Source organism: Macaca thibetana, chromosome 4 (genome assembly GCF_024542745.1).
Source record: "Macaca thibetana thibetana isolate TM-01 chromosome 4, ASM2454274v1, whole genome shotgun sequence".
Taxonomy (NCBI): domain Eukaryota; kingdom Metazoa; phylum Chordata; class Mammalia; order Primates; family Cercopithecidae; genus Macaca; species Macaca thibetana.
In genome coordinates this window covers 28,791,888-28,812,724 of record NC_065581.1, presented here as the reverse complement: position 1 = coordinate 28,812,724, position 20,837 = coordinate 28,791,888, and the positions used below count along the sequence as shown (strand labels likewise).

General features: G+C 35.9%; 1 protein-coding gene across 1 annotated transcript; it reads left to right on the top strand.

Moving 5' to 3' along the window:
• The first annotated feature begins 750 nt into the window (after positions 1-750).
• LOC126953108 (olfactory receptor 2W1) lies at positions 751-2,550 on the top strand. The gene has a single exon (XM_050788478.1). The coding sequence runs from the start codon at positions 1,588-1,590 to the stop codon at positions 2,548-2,550; it is 963 nt and encodes a 320-aa protein (XP_050644435.1). The 5' UTR covers positions 751-1,587.
• The last annotated feature ends 18,287 nt before the right edge of the window (positions 2,551-20,837 follow it).

The window sequence follows — 20,837 nt, the reverse complement described above, 5'->3', positions numbered from 1 at the left end:
AAGACTGGATTCAAGGACTGGATGCAAGACTATTGCCAGAATCTAGAAAAGAAATCATAGTGGTTTGGATTAGGGTAGTGGTGGTAGGGATTTTTTAAAGTAAAAGGATAATTAGCATATATTTTTGCATCCAAATTTACCAGTTTTGGTGACAAGTAAGGTGTTAAGGATGAGAAAGACAAAGCGTCCAAGGGTAAATACCAGATGTCCTACAAAACAAAGTAGAAGATCAAAGGTGTTTAGTCACTAAGATATGAAAAAAGAGGAACAATCTTTCCTCATTCTTTTGTAAGTTATATATATATATATATATATATATATATATATATTTTTTTTTTTTTTTTTTTGAGACGGAGTCTCGCTCTGTCGCCCAAGCTGGAGTGCAGTGGTCGGATCTCAGCTCACTGCAAGCTCCGCCGCCCGAGTTTACACCATTCTCCTGCCTCAGCCTCCCGAATAGCTGGGACTACAGGCGCCTGCCACCTCGCCCGGCTAGTTTTTTTGTATTTTTTAGTAGAGACGGGGTTTCACCGTGTTAGCCAGGATGGTCTTGATCTCCTGACCTCGTGATCCGCCCGTCTCGGCCTCCCAAAGTGCTGGGATTACAGGCTTGAGCCACCGCGCCCGGCCATAAGTTATATTTTTAATGAACAAACAATAATCATATATGTTTATGGGGTACCATATAATGTTTTAATACATGTTTATAATGTATAATGATTAAATCAGGCTAATTAACAAACCCATCACCTAACATACTTATTTTTTGTGGTGAAAACACTTAAAATCTGCTCTTAGTAATTTTGAGATAATGCACTATTGTTTATTGTAGTCACCATTCTGTGAGATCACTAAAGCTGGTTCCTTTTTTCTAACTGAAACTTAATGCCCTTGATCAACATCTCCCCTTTTCCTGTCCATCTCCTGCCCCTACTCTCTACTTCTATGAGTTCAACTTTTTTGGATTCCATATATAAATGAAATAATGCAGTATTTGTCTTTCAGCTTACTTCAGTTAGCATAATGTCCCCAGGTTCATCCTCCAGTTTATCACATCTTTTCCTCATCCTACCATTAGCCCAGTACTTAAATTTTACAGATGAATTTACTGGTTAAATAAAAGAATATGTTCATTTTATCAGGCTAACTAGCTTATAAAGAATCATAGGGTCATTTTAGAACCAGCATCTATTTCAAACTTTCAAATCTACACGTGAGATAATTCAGACCTCAAGTTTAAAAGTGTACTCCCCATGGTCACCTGGATTTTTTAAAAAATCTAATATTAAACTCATTGCCATAAAAGAATCTATGACAAATAGCAGATTTCTTGGCTGTAATTTTTACTTTTATCCATTAAATTTTTTCAATTAGTAACATAAATTATCGCCCTTTGTTTAGTTCTATATTTTATCAAATTATTTAGATAGTTCATGTTGACAAATTGTTTCTTTCTCTTTTCCTTTTCTTCTTCCTCTCCCTCCTCCTCCTCTACCTCTTCTTCCTTCTTCTTCCTTCTCCTTATCCTCGTATGATCATCTACCTCCTCCTCCTTTTCTCACTCTAGGATTTAGACATTGAAGGACTATGGACCAAAGAAATTATAGTTCTTTACATGGTTTTATTCTGCTTGGCTTCTCTGACCATCCAAAAATGGAGATGATCCTGTCAGGAGTTGTCGCCGTCTTCTACTTAATTACATTGGTGGGTAACACAGCCATCATTCTCGCATCTCTCCTGGATTCCCAGCTTCATACACCAATGTACTTTTTCCTCAGAAATTTATCTTTCCTAGATCTATGTTTCACAACCAGCATCATCCCTCAGATGCTGGTCAACTTGTGGGGACCTGATAAGACCATCAGTTATGTGGGCTGTATCATCCAACTCTATGTTTACATGTGGTTGGGCTCAATTGAGTGCCTTCTTCTGGCTGTTATGTCCTATGATCGTTTTACAGCTATATGTAAGCCTTTGCATTATTTTGTAATCATGAACCCACATCTATGTCTAAAGATGATTATCATGGTCTGGAGTATTAGTATGGCCAATTCTGTAGTACTGTGTACACTCACTCTGAATTTGCCCACATGTGGAAACAACCTTCTGGATCATTTCTTGTGTGAGTTGCCAGCTCTGGTCAAGATAGCTTGTGTAGATACCACAACAGTTGAAATGTCTGTTTTCACTTTAGGCATTATAATTGTCCTCATACCTCTCATCCTTATTCTTATATCCTATGGCTACATTGCCAAAGCTGTGCTGAGAATGAAGTCAAAAGCAGGCCAGAGAAAAGCAATGAATACCTGTGGATCTCATCTTACTGTAGTGTCTATATTCTATGGAACTATTATCTACATGTACCTGCAACCAGGTAACAGTGCTTCCAAAGACCAGGGCAAGTTCCTTACCCTCTTTTACACCATCATCACTCCAAGTCTCAACCCGCTCATTTACACCTTAAGAAATAAGGACATGAAGGATGCCCTGAAGAAACTGATGAGATTTCACCACAAATCTACAAAAATAAAGAGAAATTGCAAGTCATAGAAAAAGACTAGAGTGAATAAGGCAATTAAATATGTTTTCTAACTTTCTTTAATTTTTACAAAGGCAAGTAATTCCTACATCATAGAGATCAATAAATATAATTATTATATACAAACATTTTGTAGATGCAAACAAAATTACAACCATTCTACTTAGCTCCTTTATGTCCCTGATCATTGGTATATCATCAGAGAAAACAGATCATTAGAAATTTTATTTTTGCTTGAAATATAACACCAATGGGATGTAAACATAAATGTGAATGCATTTAATTTATTCTAAAACCCCATAGCAACTGTTTTGGTTATCTAGTTTTGTATTTTCAATGTTAATCCTTGCCTCTTCCAAAATATGGACTTGAGTAAATGGCTTCATATGCATTATGGTGTGTACATTAAGTAATATGCAAGTAATGTTCATTCTATTGGAGCTTGAGAAAAAAGATATATATACACAGTAATGATTTTGTACACCCAATCTTTTGTAATGCCACCCAAATATTTATTTGTGTTTGATGCAAACAGTGCAGTTTATAAGACAATTGTCATAAGCCCCATTTAAAACAATTCACTTTTTTTTCAGTGAAATTTCAAATCGATATCTTGAGTAAAGGGTCTTTGTTACTTAAGTCTATTACTACTCTATCATAATACAAAGAAGCCACAAATTAAAGGGTTTTAAAGGTAATGACACAGTCTTATCCATTTATCTTTCATTCATGAAATATTTATTCCATGATTGTCTCAACTTAATGGAAAGATAATATGATAGGTTTGAAACCAGTTAGGCTTTTGACATACATCTGTGGAATTGGGGAATTTATGTGAATTTTTAGAAATGTGGTAATGTTTATATGTAGTAGAATTTCATAAAAGAATAAATCTTTTTACTTCTATTTATCATAATATAATATTTAGCTTTTATGGGACAATGTGATTACTTTTTAAACTTTTATTTCTGCCATGATCTGATACCTTTCTCTAAAAGTGCCCATTATTTAGTAATAGTGGTCAATTTAGATAGATTTAGAAAGATACATTGCTAGAATCTAAAAATATGTATTTTCTCTTCCATCATGTCATCTTTAATGATGAGGAGCACAGCACCAGAATTTTGAGTTGTCCCTTTCTTTGGGGTACCACTGGTTTTCACAACGTCAACGATATGTAAGATCAGTAGAGATGGGAATTACGCCTTTCTTTTGTGAAGGAGGAGAGGGGATCTTTCAAAGTGAAGGCTGGAAAGAGAACCTGTCTAACCCCTCAACCTGACATTTCCTCAAGAAAATACTAGGGAAGAAAACAAAGGGACAAGGAGGATCTAGAAGTTTATTTCCTTAAAACTAACTTTATAACCCTACAAAAGTCTCTGCATCCCAGAGTGTATCCCCCTGTTGAGGCCCATTGTCTTAGACTATGGTTCTCTTAACAAGCCATGCAAATCTCTATAAAGGTTCAAATTGCATTGTTTTGTAACCATTATTTATAGAACTGATAAGCCTCTAGCCAATGTAATTATAAGTTCCTTGAAAGCAAAATTTTGTATAGCTCTTTCTCGATTCACCATCATATAATAGGGTTCCATGACTCTTAGTAGGCACTGAATATTTGTAACAATTTGGATGAATTTTTCAGTGTTCATTCAAATGTTTGTAAACAGAGCAAAAATCATCTTGTTATCATTTTTAACTAAAAAACAATGCAAAAATATGAGTTAAGCAGAATATCCCAAGCCTTCAAAAACATGTCCTAGAAAATTTCGGAATGTCTTACCTTGACCTGCATCATAATGATGCTTAATTACTGTGGTGGAGCACCAGTCTCAAAGGGTTTAACAACATTCAGCAACTAAGTCAGCTCTCTTAGATATTATATCCATAAATCATCTCTTACTTATCACATTTATCTTTTTCTAAGGTTAGCCCTTGGCCAAGGCAGGAAAATGTTTCTGCCACTCACAAAATGCCCAGTAAAAAGGTAATTTTCAAAACCACATATGCCTAGTGTCGGAAAAATGCAATATAATACAATCAAGTTTATTGCATATTTCTTTTTCATATGGACATCTCCAGATTCTTCCACAAGAAGTTCCACTCTGATTGGTCCCAATTAACCACAACGTGGTAGATACTGACTGGTTCAGACAAGGAAATTCATAATGATTTATGATTAAAGATAAAAGCAACCCTTCTAACTGAGTCAACCATCACAACTTGAGGAGTGGTGGACTAAGGAAACCATAGCAGAAAATGGACATAATGACTCCCCTCAGTGCAAGTAAATGGCTAATTCTTTCAATACTTCTCTTCTTTAGAAGACTATAATCTAAAAAATACATTATTCAAATTCAGAGAATCACAAATATCTTGAGAAAATGAAATGCCATTTTTACTATAACTGTTTACATTCATAACAGTTCTTAATTTTCTCTCACTTCTTAAACAAAAACCTATCATAAATGGGTTCAAGTTGAAGATGCTATGATACGCAATTGTCATATAATGATGAATTTTAAAGTACAGGAACTACTAGAGGTCAAATACATATACATACACATATTATCTAATTCTAATCCCATAATTTTAATTGATGTGTTTGGGTATCTTTGCAAGTACATAATTTACCTACTTTACAATGAATATATTTTTAAGAAATGTATTGACATGTATTATAGAAGTATGTTGCATAAAAATGATATGGCATATCAAATTTTCAAACACATAAAAACTAAGCTAATTATTAGTTGGTAACTTTTTTCAAGCAATACCTGGGTATAGATGCTGATAATTTATAATTCTAAATATGTATCCAACTTACTGAAGTACATTGATTCATATTATCACTTTTATAGATACCAGTTCATCCAGGTTTCTGGCATTTCTGATATTGTTTTTTGTATTAATACATAAGTTAAATTTTAAAACTCCATCTACTTTCTGAAGAAATTGTGATACTCTTCATTGCATTTCTGGAAATTATTTTCTATGGGAGAAGGATTTTATTATTTTTGAAGATTTTTGTTTAAAATACTGCTCCTGATACATTTTTAACCTCCTCTCACAGTTGAGTCCCTGTGGTCACTGTCCTCACCAATTTCTACTATGAGAAACAGCTTCTTGTCCGCTTAAAGACTATTTCTTGTCCTCTTACCAGGGAACCAAGTCTATGTTCTTTTATTCTCTAAAATACCACTAACAAATGGGGGATGCAGTTAGTAGGATTTTCATAAAGAACTGGGAATAATAAATGAGGATTATACTACAGGATAAAAAGGAAAACATTGCCTAATGAATATTTGACTTCTCAAAATTCCTTAGCAATCCCTACCACAGAGCTTTGCTCTCTGGGTGTCTGTTTTTTTTAGGTCCCCCTTGCTCCACGTTTTGGAAGATCTTATTTACTTTTGGCCCCAACTTCTACTCCAATCTGTCTTTGTCTCTGACCTAGGACCTCCGATTCTTTCAACTGTAGTGTCTGTGAAGGAATGATGTCACTATCACTTAGAGAGTAATATTTGTCTGGCTCTATCTTCTATAAACACTAGAATAAGGGGTAAAGATACACTCACCTTGCATTAGAAAACAGTTAGAATTTGTTGTTTTAAGTAAAAGAACACCTTTTCTTCTGCTGCTGCTGCTGCTGCTCCATTCCTCAAAACACAGATGCAATTAAAACAATTCCAATCGTCTATTTTTCCCCATTACATCCCTTAACTAAAGAGTGTACAATTTTGATCCATGTGATTATAAGGAGCACATATTTGGTGTTATTACTAAGAAGTTTTCTGTATTAATAACACATATTTTTAGCTCACACTTTTAGAATTTAATTTATACAAACCTTTCCTACAATTCAATGATTTATCTTTATTTTGATGTCTTGAATAGAAGTGAACAAGTTTATGTTTCAATGAATAAAATTTTGAAATCAAAACATAATACACTTTTTGAAACTATCTAGGTGGAGAAGTAACATGGAAAGGATTTTTTAAAAAGAAGCTACTTCCATGTCCTGAAAACCTGGAGTAATATTTAATGTAGAGTAATTGTGGAGAAAATTTTCTAGTACCAATAAGTACCCATTTATGACTATGTGGGTCCATTCCCAACACTGAAGCAATTCCAGTACCTGTTTTCACTATTTGTACTCCCAAATTCCAAATCACTGTGTAGAAATTAATTCTACTAGGCAATTAACTCTAGGTCAATTTTATCCTCTTTAAAGTTAGTTGGATGGAAATGTTCCTTGTTAGTTCTTTTTATTTATGTTCTATTACCAATCTCATTATTCTTCATAGACAAGTTTCTTCAGAGAAAAACTTTGTCATAATAACTGTAGTATACTTTAAAACACTTTGTCAGGCAATTGATATAAGAGCATTTATTCATTCAAATATTACATTCTATTGACATGAGTGGCTCTAATCAGTAAATGTACACTATTAGATGGGGAAGTCAACTAGCATTTAGTCAGAAAGGCTGCCCTCCAAGGCAGCTACCACAAGCCCTTCAGTTATCCACCTTTTGGTCAACATCTGATACCTAGCCAACTCCCATAATAATTGAGGTTTAAATCCATTATCATCCTGAAATTAATGGCACCAAATATATGAGGGTTATCTAACATATTTTAGAAACATTCTCTATTCTTATATGAAGGGCATAAGAACCTAGCCAGATGTGTAGCCTAAACTTTAGGGGTAGTGCCCAAGACTTGTTCCCTAAATGGGCCTGTGTCCAGCCATGGATAAGTTCCACTTTCTCTACGTTGACATGAAAGTAAAACCCTACCACTGTTATCTTATCTTCTTCAAATACACCTTTTATACAAGATAGTATTGGAGTATCTTAAAGGACAGAGAGTTGTGGATTTATTAAATTTACAGAGCAGATGACATAAACTGTCTTATGCTAATGTCTGGTTAATGAATCTCTATCTGCATGGCAGAATTTGATCAGAGTCACTTTCATCATAACTGGGACATAAGATTATGGTGGTAAATGCTAGCCATATGCCCACCTCGCCTTTTTTAGGCACTATGATTAACTACCAAAAATGACCCTGGTGTTGAACATGACCAAATTGGGTTAGGCTAGTTCAAAACACACTCTATTTCTCTCATTACACACTATTCATTACTTCTTAATTTGTTGCACCTTGCTTTTAGTCCCTTTGAACTAAAATGTTTAAGAGCCAATATCAACGAGAGTTTCCACTGTTGTTTTACATTAGCTGAAAGATACAGGTATATCCCCCAAAAAAATGAGAAGAAAGAAAACTATCATTATTTTGAGATAACAGAATCCACTCCATTTTTAATACAAAAAATAAATAAGGAAGTTGTTAGAAATCCCTATAGATTCAGTGAAAAAGAAATATACAAAATAAATATTTAAAATCTTCTGCACAGCAAAAGGAACTACCAACAGATTAAACAGACAACCTACAAAATAGGAAAAAATATTTGCAAATTAAGCATACAACAAAGGTCTGATATCCAGAATCTATAAGAAATTTAAACAATCAACAAGCAAAAACAACCCCATTTAAAAATGAGCAAAGGACATGAACCGACACTTCTCAAAAGAAGACATACACATGGCCAAAAAGCATATGAAAACATGCTCAATATCACTAATAGTTAGGGAAATGCAAATCAAAACCACAATGAGATACCATCTCACACCAGTCAGAATGGACATTATTACAAGTCAAAAAATGACAGATGTTAGCGAGGTTGCAGAGAAAATGGAATACTTATATACTGCTGGTGGGAATTTAAATTAGTTTAGCCACTGCGGAAAACAGTTTAGAGATTTCTCAAAGAACTCAGAACTACCATTTGACGTAACAATCCCATTACTGGGTATATACCCAAAGAAATAAAAATTGTTCTACCAAAAAGACACATGCACTCGCATGTTCATCACAGCACTATTCACAATAGCAAAGACATAGAATCAACCTAGATACCCATGAGTGGTGGACTGGATAAAGAAAATGTGGCATATATATACAACGGAATACTATGCAACCATAAAAAGAATAAAATCATGTCCTCTGCAACTGCATGGATGGCAGCTAGAGACCATTATCTTAAGTGAATTAATGAAAAAGAGAAAACCAAATGTCACATGTTCTCACTTATAAGTATGAGCTAAACACTGAGTACACATGGACACAAAGTTAACAATAGACACCTGGACCTACCTGATGGTGGCGGGTGGAAGGAAGGTGAGGGTTGAAAAACTACTGATTGGGTACTATGCTCACTATCTGGGTGACAAAATCATTTGAACACCAAACCTTAGCAAAACACAATTTACTCAAGTAACAAACCTCCATATGTACCCCTAAACCTAAAATAAAAGTTAAAAAAGAAAAAAAAATTTTTTAATATACATATATAACTCTAACAACAATAAGCAATGAGCAATTAAATAAAATGATATCAGTAAAGATAAACTTAACAAGATATGTTGAACATTTTTAAAGTATTATTAATCTTTACCAAGAAAAAGGGAAAAACAAAATGCCACATTCTTCAAAAAACAACTATTTAAAATACAAATTTAAATGCAGACATTTCCAATAATTGTCTGCATTGTGTTTGGATTGTAACAAATTGATTTCAAGATTTATTTGATCAAATTACAGCTTAGAAGAGTCAAACCATTTTCATAAACGAATAATAAGCAAGGATTTGCTCTGGCCAGCACTGAAATACTATCAAATATTACTAAGAGTTTGATTTGGGGTCAGGAGCAGTGGTTCCTGCCTGTAATCCCAACATTTTGGGAGGCCTAGGCAGGAGGATAGTTTGAACTCAGGAGTTGGAGACCAGCCTAGGCAATAGAGTGAGATCCTTGTCTCCACAAAAAAAATCAAAAAAATAGCCGGGCGTGGTAGCCCGTGCCTGTAGTCCCAGCTACTCGGGAGGCTGTAGTGGGAAGACTACTTGAGCCTGGGAGGTCGAGGCTGCAGTGGACAGAGATTGTGCCACTGCACTCCAGTCCAGGTGACAGAGTGAGGCTCTGTCTCAGAAAAAGAGTTTGATTTGCAGATGATTGAAACAACATTGCCTCAAAACAGACTCTAGTGCATTTTACATTAGAATATTAATTACAAAAAGAATGACATTACAAATTAGTGTGTGATGAAGGCCTATTTGTTGATCAGTATGGGAAAACTGATGAAAGATCTAGAAATAAACTTTGTCAGTAAAAACAATACCTAAAAAACATACATTATTATAAATTTCAAATTGATTAAAAAATGTGGAGAGTTCCAGCAGAGATCCTAGTCCTGAAGCAGCGGCGAACCTCTCTTCCCCACCCCACCTCGGTGACCTGGTGGCCGCCGGGACACAGCGCCTTTGAACGGCGGCGGGTGTGCCGGGCGGGAAGAAGCACGTGGAGGCTGCTGGGGCTCAGGGCCCACAAAGGCGGAGCTAGGGACTGGCCCGGCCTTCTCTGTAGGCCATGGCGCCGCAGATCGGGTTCTCGGGCGACCTCTCTGTCCCAGCTGGGCGAGACCTACCTGGTCCTGATGGCAACGGACAATGGCCTTAACGGCCGGAAGGTGAGCGGAGTCCCGGATGAGGACGGGTGGAATGGTAGCGTCCATGGGGCGGTTGGCCTTCCTTCTACCAGACCTTGATGTGGGAAGAGAGAAATGGAGTAACAGGCCACATTTGGCGCTTTGGAGATGCCCACCACTCTTTGGGAAGATGTACCGGCGTTTATAGAAGGACTTTGTGTATAATATGGGAAAGCTGCTCTCAGCTTCCCCCAAAACTTTTACAAGGAAACATTTGCCACATCTAGCCCTTCCAGATGTTTAGAGGTTTCCGACATATGATAGAGTTAGCAAATCACATATCGTGTAAATTCCCATTTATTGAAAAAAAAAATAGAAAATAGATGTCTTCTGGAAATGACTTTTTGAAATTGAGTTGTTGGACCACCTCTGGAAGCAGTAACAGGAGCGGACACATCCACATTTGTTCAGTGCGTTAGACGACATGGACCAGAACAACTGAAAAGGAAGAGAAGAGGGTTCTATATCACTCATCAGATTTAGAAGATAGTTTCACATTCTTTCCATTGTTTTGTGTGCATTTTATTCCTCACTATATATGGTTGACAATGCTTAAACTTTTTTGAAATGTCTAGTCTTTCTAGATGTTCTGAAGTGCCTGATATATGTTAAATCAGAGATAGTAAAATAACACATTTAGTAAATGTCTTTTTGTGAAAATTCATATGAAATGTTGGTGGGGGGGGATATCCAAACCACCAGTTGAGTAACAATACATTGTGTTTGTGCACTGCTTCAGGGCAGGAGGAGAAGGAGGCTGTGCAGAAAGCTCTATGCCACCAGTGTACTTACAGTGAGGCAAGATTAAACATTATATCTTATGTCTGTGCATTTGGCTTATCTGTGTATACAGTGTCTATCGAGGAAAACAAGTCCTAATGTACATCTAGTCTTTCTAGATGTTATAGAGGTTGCCAGAATATGACAAAAGTAGAGTTAGTGAACTAATATTTTTGTACATTTTGTTCTAAAATGACTAGGAAGATTGTCTTCTGAAAATTTGAGCATTCTTGCCCACTGAGTTGATGGAGATGGAAAGATGTCTAGGCCAGAATGTTCATATTTGGAAAACTTCAAATTATAACTATTGTTACATGTGTGCAGTTTACTCAAGACTGCTGTGTACATAGTGGACAAATTAACTCCTTACCTGAAACATCTAGTCTACCTAGATGTTTAGAATGATGTATATTAAATATAGAGGTAGCAAAATATCACTTTGTAAATATCTTTTGGCTAAAATTCATAGGTAATATTGTGTTTTGGAAATTGAATTGTTAAGCCACCTTTGTGGGCAGTATAGTACTGTCTACACTTGTTTGATAGTTTAGAGGAAGCGGAGGGAAGAAATTGCAAAAGGTGCTATGCTAGGGTGTTTATTTATTTATTTTTTTTTTTTGAGACGGAGTCTCGCTCTGTCGCCCAGGCTGGAGTGCAGTGGCCAGATCTCAGCTCACTGCAAGCTCCGCCTCCCGGGTTCACGCCATTCTCCTGCCTCAGCCTCCCGAGTAGCTGGGACCACAGGCGCCGCCACCTCGCCCGGCTAATTTTTTGTGTTTTTAGTAGAGACGGGGTTTCGCCGTGTTAGCCAGGATGGTCTCGATCTCCTGACCTTGTGATCCGCCCGTCTCGGCCTCCCAAAGTGCTGGGATTACAGGCTTGAGCCACCGCGCCCGGCCTGCTAGGGTGTTTATACTTGGACATTTTCAGACAGCATTTTTCTGTATGTTTTGTGCATTTAGTTTTGCTCTGTATATAGTGTATAGAATGAACAAATGAGCCCTAATTTTGCAATATCTAGTCCATAGATGTTAAAGAGGTTGCCAGTGTCTAAGTACTTAGTAAAATTAGCACATTTTGTACACTCTGTGTTGAAATTCATAGGAAACCTTGTCTTCTGTAAATGACTTTTGGATAGAAATTTGTCCAACATCCATAAGCATGGCATGTGCCTGTACTGGTCCATTGGATTGAAGGCCGAGAGAAAGAAGTGAGGGGGGAATGGTTCAAAGGCAAAACTGTCATATTTATAAGTTACCACAGATTATAACCATTGTTATGTGTATAATTTTATTGAACAGTACTCTGTACATAGTGGACAAATTTTATGAAATATCTAGTCTTTCTAGATATTTAGAAGTGCTTGATATATTTAAAAGTAGAAGTACTAGAATAACACTTTTTGTAAATAGCTTTTAAAAACTAATGGGAAATACTATTTGGAACTGGAATTGTTGAACCACCTTTGTAAACAGTGTACACTCTCTGTATTTGTTCTTTTGATTGAGGGAGGTGAAATTGCAAAAACTGTTTTGCTAGTGTTTACTAGAAATTTTCACTTAATCCATTGCCTGTGTGTTACATGAATTTCATTTAACTTTATTATACTGTATATATCTTGTATATACTGAACAAAGGAGTCCTAATTTTATATCTAGTCTAGTCTCTAGATATTAAAGAGGTTGTCAATGTATGACTGAAGTAGAGTTACTAACTCTACTATGTAGACTTTGTTAAAATTCATAGAAAGGCTGTCTTTGGAAAGGACTTTTGGAAGTGAAATGATAACATCAGCTTGAAGTGACATGTGCCTATATCCACCAGGTTGGTGGTGGAGAGGCTAGACCAGAATATTCCTATTTAGAAGACACTTTCAGATATAACCTTTGTTACATGTGGGCAGTTTATTCAACACTGCTATGTATATGGTGGACTGACTGAAGTCCTTATTTGAAACACCTAGTCTTTCTAGATGTTTAGAAGTGCACAATGTTAAAAGTAGAGGTAGTAAATAACACATTTTGTAGATACCCTTTTAATTCATATGAAATATTGTCTTTTGGAAATTGATCAAACCACTTCCCTGAGCAGTACATATTTATTATATTTGTGCTGGTTTGGGAAGGAAGAAGGAGCAGAAAGTGCAAAGGGTAATTGAGACACCAGTGTGTTTATGGTGAGGCACACTTGATCATTGTCCCTTGTATCTGCATTTTCTTTTATTGTGCTGTGTATGTAGTGTATGTAAGTGGACAAATGAGTCCTAATTTACAACATTAAAGGGATTGCAAGTGCATGACAAAAATAGAGTTAGTAAACTAATACGTTAAGTACACTTTGTGTTAAAATTCATAGGGAAGACTGTTCTTAAAAACACAAAAGTGAAATTGCTAAAATCCTCTGCAAGTATTATGGATGCTTATACCTGTCCACAGGGTTGATTTAGAGATCGAAAGGGGAAGGGTTCTAGGCCAGAATATTCCTATTCAGAAGACACCTTCAAATTATAGTTCATGTTATACATATGCATGATTTATTCAATACTACTGTGTATATAGTGGAAAACTTACATCCTATTTGAAACATCTAGTCTTTCTAAAACATCTAGATGTTTAAAAGTGTACAACATAGGTTAAAAGTAGAGGGATAAAGTAACACCCTTTAAGCACTTTTTTTGTTGTTTCCTGGGAGTGGTTGCATTTTTGAGTGGAATTGTTAAACTAGATGTTTTGACAGTATGCTGATTGTTCATTGGGTCGCAGTGGATTGAGGGAAGAAGTATGCAGGCGAAGGATTCTGCACCCATGCCCATGAGTTAGATTGATTCCATGGTCTAACCGTTGTTCTACATGTGCATTTTAGTTAATATTGTTGTGTATTAAAGGATAAGTCCTAATGCTCAAGATACTTTAAAAATAGACATAGTAAAGCAATCTCTTTGTGGTTTTTTTTTTTAACTTTTTTTTAGGTTTGGGGGTACATGTGAAGATTTGTTACATAGGTAAACATTTGTCACAGGAGTTTGTTGTTTATGTTATTTCATCACCCAGGTATTCAGCCCAGTACCCAATAGTTATCGTTTCTGCTCCTCTCCTTCCTCCCAACCTCCACCCTCAAGTAAACTCCAGTGTCTGTTGTTTCCTTTTTTGCGTTCATAAGTTCTTATCATTTAGCTCCCACTTATAAGGGAGAACATGTCGTATTTGGTTTTCTGTTCCTGCATTAGTTTGCTAAAGATAACAGCTTCTAGCTCCATCCATGCTCCTGCAAAAGATATGATTTTGTTCTTTTTTATGACTGCATAGCATTCCATGGCATATATGTACCACATTTTCTTTATCCAATCTGTCATTGATGGGCATTTAGGTTGATTCCATGTCTTTGCTATTGTGAATAGTACTGTAATGAACACAGGCATGCTTGTGTGAGATGGTATCTTATCGTGGTTTTGATTTGCATTTCTTTAATAATCAGTGATATTGATCTCTTTTTCATAAGTTTGTTGACCACATATGTGTCTTTTGAGAAATGCCTGTTCATGTCCTTTGCCCACTTTTTAATGGGATTTTTTGTTTTTCTCTTGTAAATTTAAGTTCCTTATAGATGCTATATATTGGACCTTTGTCAGATGCATAGTTTGCACAAATGTCCTCACATTCTGTAGGTTGCCTGGTTGCTCTGGTGATAATTTATTTTGCCATGCAAAAGGTCTTAAGTTTAATTAGATCCCATTTGTCAACTTTTGCTTCTGTTGCGATTGCTTTTGGTGTCTTTGTCATGACATCTTTGCCTATTCCTATGTCCAGAATGATATTGCCTAGGTTGTCTTCCAGGGTTTTTATAGTTTTGGGTTTTACATTTAAGTTTTTAATCAATCTTGAGTTGATTTTTGAATATGGTGTAAGGAAGGGGTCCAGTTTCAATCTTCTGCATGTAGCTAGCCAGTTCTTCCAGCACTAGTTATTGAATAGGGAGTGTTTTTACCATTGCTCGTTTTTTTCAGCTTTGTCAAAGATCAGATGGTCATAGATATGCAAGCTTATCTCTGGGCTCCCTATTATGTTCCATTGGTCTATGTGCCTGTTCTTGTACCAGTACCAAGCTGTTTTGGTTACTGTAGCCTTGTAGTATAGTTTGAAGTTGGGTAGCATGATGCCTCTAGCTTTGTTCTTTTTGCTTAGGATTGTCTTGGCTATATGGGTTCTTTTTTGGTTCCATATGAATTTTAAAGTAGTTTTTTTCTAGTTCTGTGAAGAATGTCATTGGTAGTTTGATAAAAATAGCACTGAATCTATAAATTGCTTTGGGCAGCATAGCCATTTTAATGATATTTGTTCTTCCTATACATGAGCATGGGATGTTTTTCCATTTGTTTGTGTCATCTCTAATTTCTTTGAGCAGTGTTTTGTAATTTCATTGTAAAGATCCCTCACCTCCCTAGTTAGCTGTATTCCTAGGTATTTTATTCTTTTCTGTGGCAGTGGTGAATGGGATTGCCTTTCTGATTTGACTCTCAGTTTGGCTGTTATCAGTGTATAGGAATACTAGTGATTTTTGTAAATTGATTTTGTGTCCTGCAACTTTGCTGGAGTTTTTTATCAGCTGAAGGAGCTTTTGGGCCAAGACTATGGGGCTTTCTAGATACAGAATCATGTCGTCGGCAAACAGAGATAATTTGACTTCCTCTCTTCCTATTTGGAAGCGCTTTATTTCCTTCTCTTGCCCAATTACTTTGGCTAGGACTTCAAACAATCCCTTTGTAAATGTTCTTTCGTTTGTTTTTATGAAATCCTGTCTCCTGGGAGTAACCTTTGCTAATCCACCTCTTAATTAATTAATCTATGTTAGACATGATCCTATACTTAGTCACTAGGATGATGGAAGAGGGAAAAGAGTACAGGTGAAGGGAAGAGCTTTTTGCCAATATCTCCATATCTAGAAGATGGTTTTAGGTGATAATCATAGGTATATAAGAGCATTTTTCGTAAAGTACCTGTGTTTTTGTTGACAAAATTCATTACTTTACAACATCTAAGCTTTATGAATACCTCAAGGTAACAATGTATGATAAAAAGTAGAGCTAGTAAATTAGCTACTTTGTAAATATCTTTTTGTTATAATTGATGGAAAAGATGCATCTTGGACATGGAATTGTTAAACCACCTTTGAGCAGTATATGTCAGGACTTACTTGTTCATCAGGCTGGCAGCAGAGGGGCAGAAGGAAGTAAAAAGGCAGAGATGAAGGCAGATGTGTTCGTATTTACATTTTGACTATAGCCATTGATGTGTGTGTGTCTCTTTTGGCCATACTATAGGAATACATTAAGTAATCCAAAGCAAACATACCTTCTAATATTTTAATGGTACAGATCTGCTAATGAATTCTCTTAGAAACATTATACTTGGTATATTCTGTTGCTTTATGTTTCATTTTAAATTGAGCATTAAGGTAATACAGTATTTAATCAGAACTCTGCCCATACTTTTATCTAGAGGTGTGTTGCCATTTTTGTCTTCTATGAAATTTTTGTCTCAAGAAAGGCAGAATTACATTTTTTTCTAACAGGTTGAGTCGGTGTTGTGTATTCTTGGTTATCAAAATACTCACATAGCTTTGGGATTTAAAATTGGCAAATATTCATGATGTGTGGAAAAGTGTGATACATACTGTATAATCTCAATCCCATAAAACTGAATGTTTTGTCTATGTACACACTGGACCTAGAAGGTCATGTCAAACTGTAAACTGCTTGTGATTGTGGATGACTTTGTTTTTTCTTCTTGTGTGTTTCAGCTTCCTATAATGCACATATTAACTTTTCTAAAATAAAGTTTATTTTAAAAAACAAAGTTAATAAAATCATGACCAGTTTTAGCAGAACTGATTTTAATATTAGAAAGTATGGAATTATAGTCTTTAATAAACATTAAATGAATACATGCTATATGCCAGTTACTATAACAGATGTGGAGAGCCTATAGGGATCAAAAGATAATTCCTGCTCACAGATCTTTCAGAAAGTATCATTAGATGATTCAACAGACAATTTCATCTAACTTAGTTGAAAGAAATTTTTTTAATTCCATAGTACAGACTAGGTAATCAGTATGTAATTATATCCGTAGATTACAAAATCTGGAGATTATAATCTGAGAATCTGCTTTCTCCAACACAATAAAAGCCATATATTACAAGCCCACAGCTAACATCATAGTTATAAAAAGTTGAAAGCTTTCCCTCTAAGATCCAGAACACGACAAAGATGCCTGCTCTCACCACTTCTGTTCAACATAGTATTGAATGTCCTAGCCAGAGCAGTTAGGCAAGAAAAAGAAAAAAATGTATACAAATTGGAAATGAAGAAGTGAAATTGTCTCTTCTGATGACATGATCCTTTATTTGGAAAACCCTAAGAACTCCAACAACAACAACAAAAAAAAACTGTTCAAATAAATTCAGTAAAGTTACAGGTTACAAAATCAATATACAAACATCAGCAGTGTTTCTATGCAATAACAATCATCTGAAAAAGAAATTAAGTAAGCAATCCCATTTACAATTTAAAAAATAAATAAATTAAAGTAACTAGGTGCAAATTTAACCAAGGAAGTGAAAGATTTGTACACCTGAAAACTATAAAACACTGATATTTAAAATTAGAAAAGACACAAAAATGGAAAAATACCTCATTTTCATGGACTGGGAAAATTAATATTTTTGAAATACCTATACTACCCCAAATAAAGATTCAATGCAATCTCTATCCAAGTACCAATGTCATTCTTTAGAGAAATAGAAAAAACGATTCTAAAATTTGTGTGGATCCACAAAAATCCATAGCCAAAGTAACCTTGAACCAAAAAAAAAAAAAAAAAACTGGAGGCATCATAATACCTGACTTCAAAATCTACTGTGAACCTATAGTAATCAAAACAGCAGGATACTGGCATAAAAACAGACACAAAAACCAATGGAACAAAATAGCCTAAAAGTCAATCCATACATTTATAATCAATTGATATTCAACAAAGGTGCCAAGAGCACACAATGGGGACAGGGCAGTCCCTTCAATAAATGGTGTTGAAAAACTGAATATCCACATGTAGAAGAACAAAATTACATGCATACCTCAAACCATATACAAAAATCAACTCAAAATGCATTAAAGACTTTAACATAAGACTACAAAACTACTAAAAGAACTCATAGAAATGCTCCATGACATTGATCTGGTCAATGATTTTTTGGATATGACCCCAAAAGCACAGTCAACAAAAAACAAATATAAATAAATGAGATTATTATTACTATAATCTTTTTTTTTTTTTTTGAGACGGAGTCTCGCTCTGTCCCCCAGGCTGGAGTGCAGTGGCGCAATCTCGGCTCACTGCAAGCTCCGCCTCCCGGGTTCACGCCATTCTCCTGCCTCAGCCTCCCGAGTAGCTGGGACTACAGGCACTCACCCATACGCCCGGCTAATTTTTTGTATTCTTTAGGAGAGACGGGGTTTCACTCTGTTAACCAGGATGGTCTCGATCTCCTGACCTCGTAATCCGCCCACCTCGGCCTCCCAAAGTGCTGGGATTACAGGCGTGAGCCACCGCACCCGGCCAATAAGTGAGATTATATCAAATTAAAGAGCTTCTGCACAGTCAGGGAAACAAACAAAATAATGAAAAGACAACCTATGGAGTGAGAGAAAATATTTGCAAATGATGTATCTAATAAGGGGCTAATATCTAAAATATATATAAGAAACGCAAACAAAAAAACATAATTCTATTTAAAAATGGAACTGGCTGTAGTGGCTCACACCTGTCATCTCAGCACTTTGGGAGGCCGAGGTGGGTGGATCACTTGAGGTCAGGAGTTCGAGACCAGCCTGGCCAACATGGTGAAACCCTGTCTCTACTAAAAATACAAAAATTAGCCAGCTGTGGTGGTATGTGCCTCTAGTCCCAGCTACTCAGGAGGCTGAGGCACAAGAATCACTTGAACCTAGGAGGCAGAGGCTGCAGTGAGCTGAGATTGTGTCACTACACTTCAGCCTGGGAGACAGAGTGAGACTCCATCTCAAAAATAAAAATAAAAAATAAAATAGTTTAAAAATTGTTTAAATGAAAATAAAAATGGGCAAAATACCCAAATACACATTTCTCAAAAGAAGACCTACAAATAGCCAACAGGTATATGAAAAAATGCTCAACATCACTAATCAATGGGGAAATATAAATTAAATGCACAATGAGATATCACTTCATACTCGTAGAATGGCTACTATCATAAAAAGCAAAGATAACAACTCGGTGAGAATGTGGGGGGAAAAAGGAACCCTTGCGCACTGTTAGTGGGAATGGACATTAATACAGCCACTGTAGAAAACAGTGTGGAGGTTACTCCAAAACTTAAAAATAGAACTACCATATGATCCAGCCATCCCACCACTGGGTATATATCCAAGGAATTGAAATCAGTATGCTAAAGAGATGTCTGCACTCCCATGTTTATGGCAACATTATTCACAATAGCAAAGATATGGAATCAAACTAAGTGTTCATCAAGGAATGAATATATCAAGAAAATGTGGTGTACTATTCACTCGTAACAAAAAAAGGAAACCCTGTCATTTGCAACAACATGGATGAACCTAGAAGCTATGATGTTAAGTGAAATGAGCCAGTTACAGAAAGGCAACTACTACATGATCTCATCTAAATGAGGATCTGAAAAAGTTAAACTCATAGAAGCAGAGAGTGGAATGGTAATTACCAGAAGCTGGGGGTGGTGGTAAGTTTCCAGACCATAAATTGAGGGATAAGCTCCAGAGTGTTCATACTATTTTTAATTTGCTGAAAATAGAACGATGATAATATGGTTCATAAACCTAGAATTATGATTATCCCATAAATTTTTAAAGCCAAATATTTTCTGTCCTATAGAAACAACACCTACATAACTTAATTTATCCAATTTTATTGATATCTTACCAATTGAATAAACCAAATTTCAAGTAAATGTGTTCATTTTTATAGATATAGTTTACACCATAAATTCATTTTTCAATGTAAATTTAATATAGTATATCATTAATCTCCAAATTTTAAAATTTAAAAACTTAAAAACAAAAAGAAAAAATGAAACCTAATGTCTTTTGGGTTTTTTTGGTTTTTTTTTTTTTTTTTTTGAGACAGAGTTTTGCTCTTGTTGCACAGGCTGGAGTGCAATGGCGCAATCTTGGCTCACCGCAACCTCCGTCTCCTGAGTTCAAGTGATTCTCCTGCCTCAGCCTCCTGAGTAGCTGGGATTACAGGCATGTGCCACCATACCCAGCTAATTTTTTGTATTTTTAGTAGAGACAGGGTTTCTCCACGTTGGTCAGGCTGGTCTTGAACTCCCAACCTCAGGTGATCCACCTGCCTTGGCCTCTCAAAGTGCTGGGATTACAGGCGTGAGCCACCGCGCCTGGCCAAAACCAAATGTCTTAAGAGAACTTTTCATAAAATTATTATTTGGATATGCCTCTGACCACAGTCATAGCTTTGCTTAATCACCTCTGTGGGGCATCAGTCTCCAAGGTCTAAACCATATAAACATAGGTAGCCTTTAGAGCTGTAAATAAATACATCCCTGCTACATGTTAATGATTCTTGGAATATACATTGACCAACATAGTGCTCTCCTTGTTTAATTAGGCAAAAATCTAGCTATAAATATGAATAACAAGAGTATACATTAAAAAGACGTCAAATAGCCAACCAAAAATATATTTAACCAAACCTAATTCATTATTAGGGACTTTCACCAGTCCCACGTCTAGTTTACTTCCAATATCCACATTAAATAGAGCCTTCTATTAAATTTTACTTCAGCTGTTGCATTTAAGTGTGAATGGCACTGTAGTGTCAG

What these genes read in the sequence shown, in the direction of transcription:
- LOC126953108 (XM_050788478.1), top strand. Translation starts at nt 1,588, where the DNA reads ATGGACCAAAGAAATTATAGTTCTTTACATGGTTTTATTCTGCTTGGC.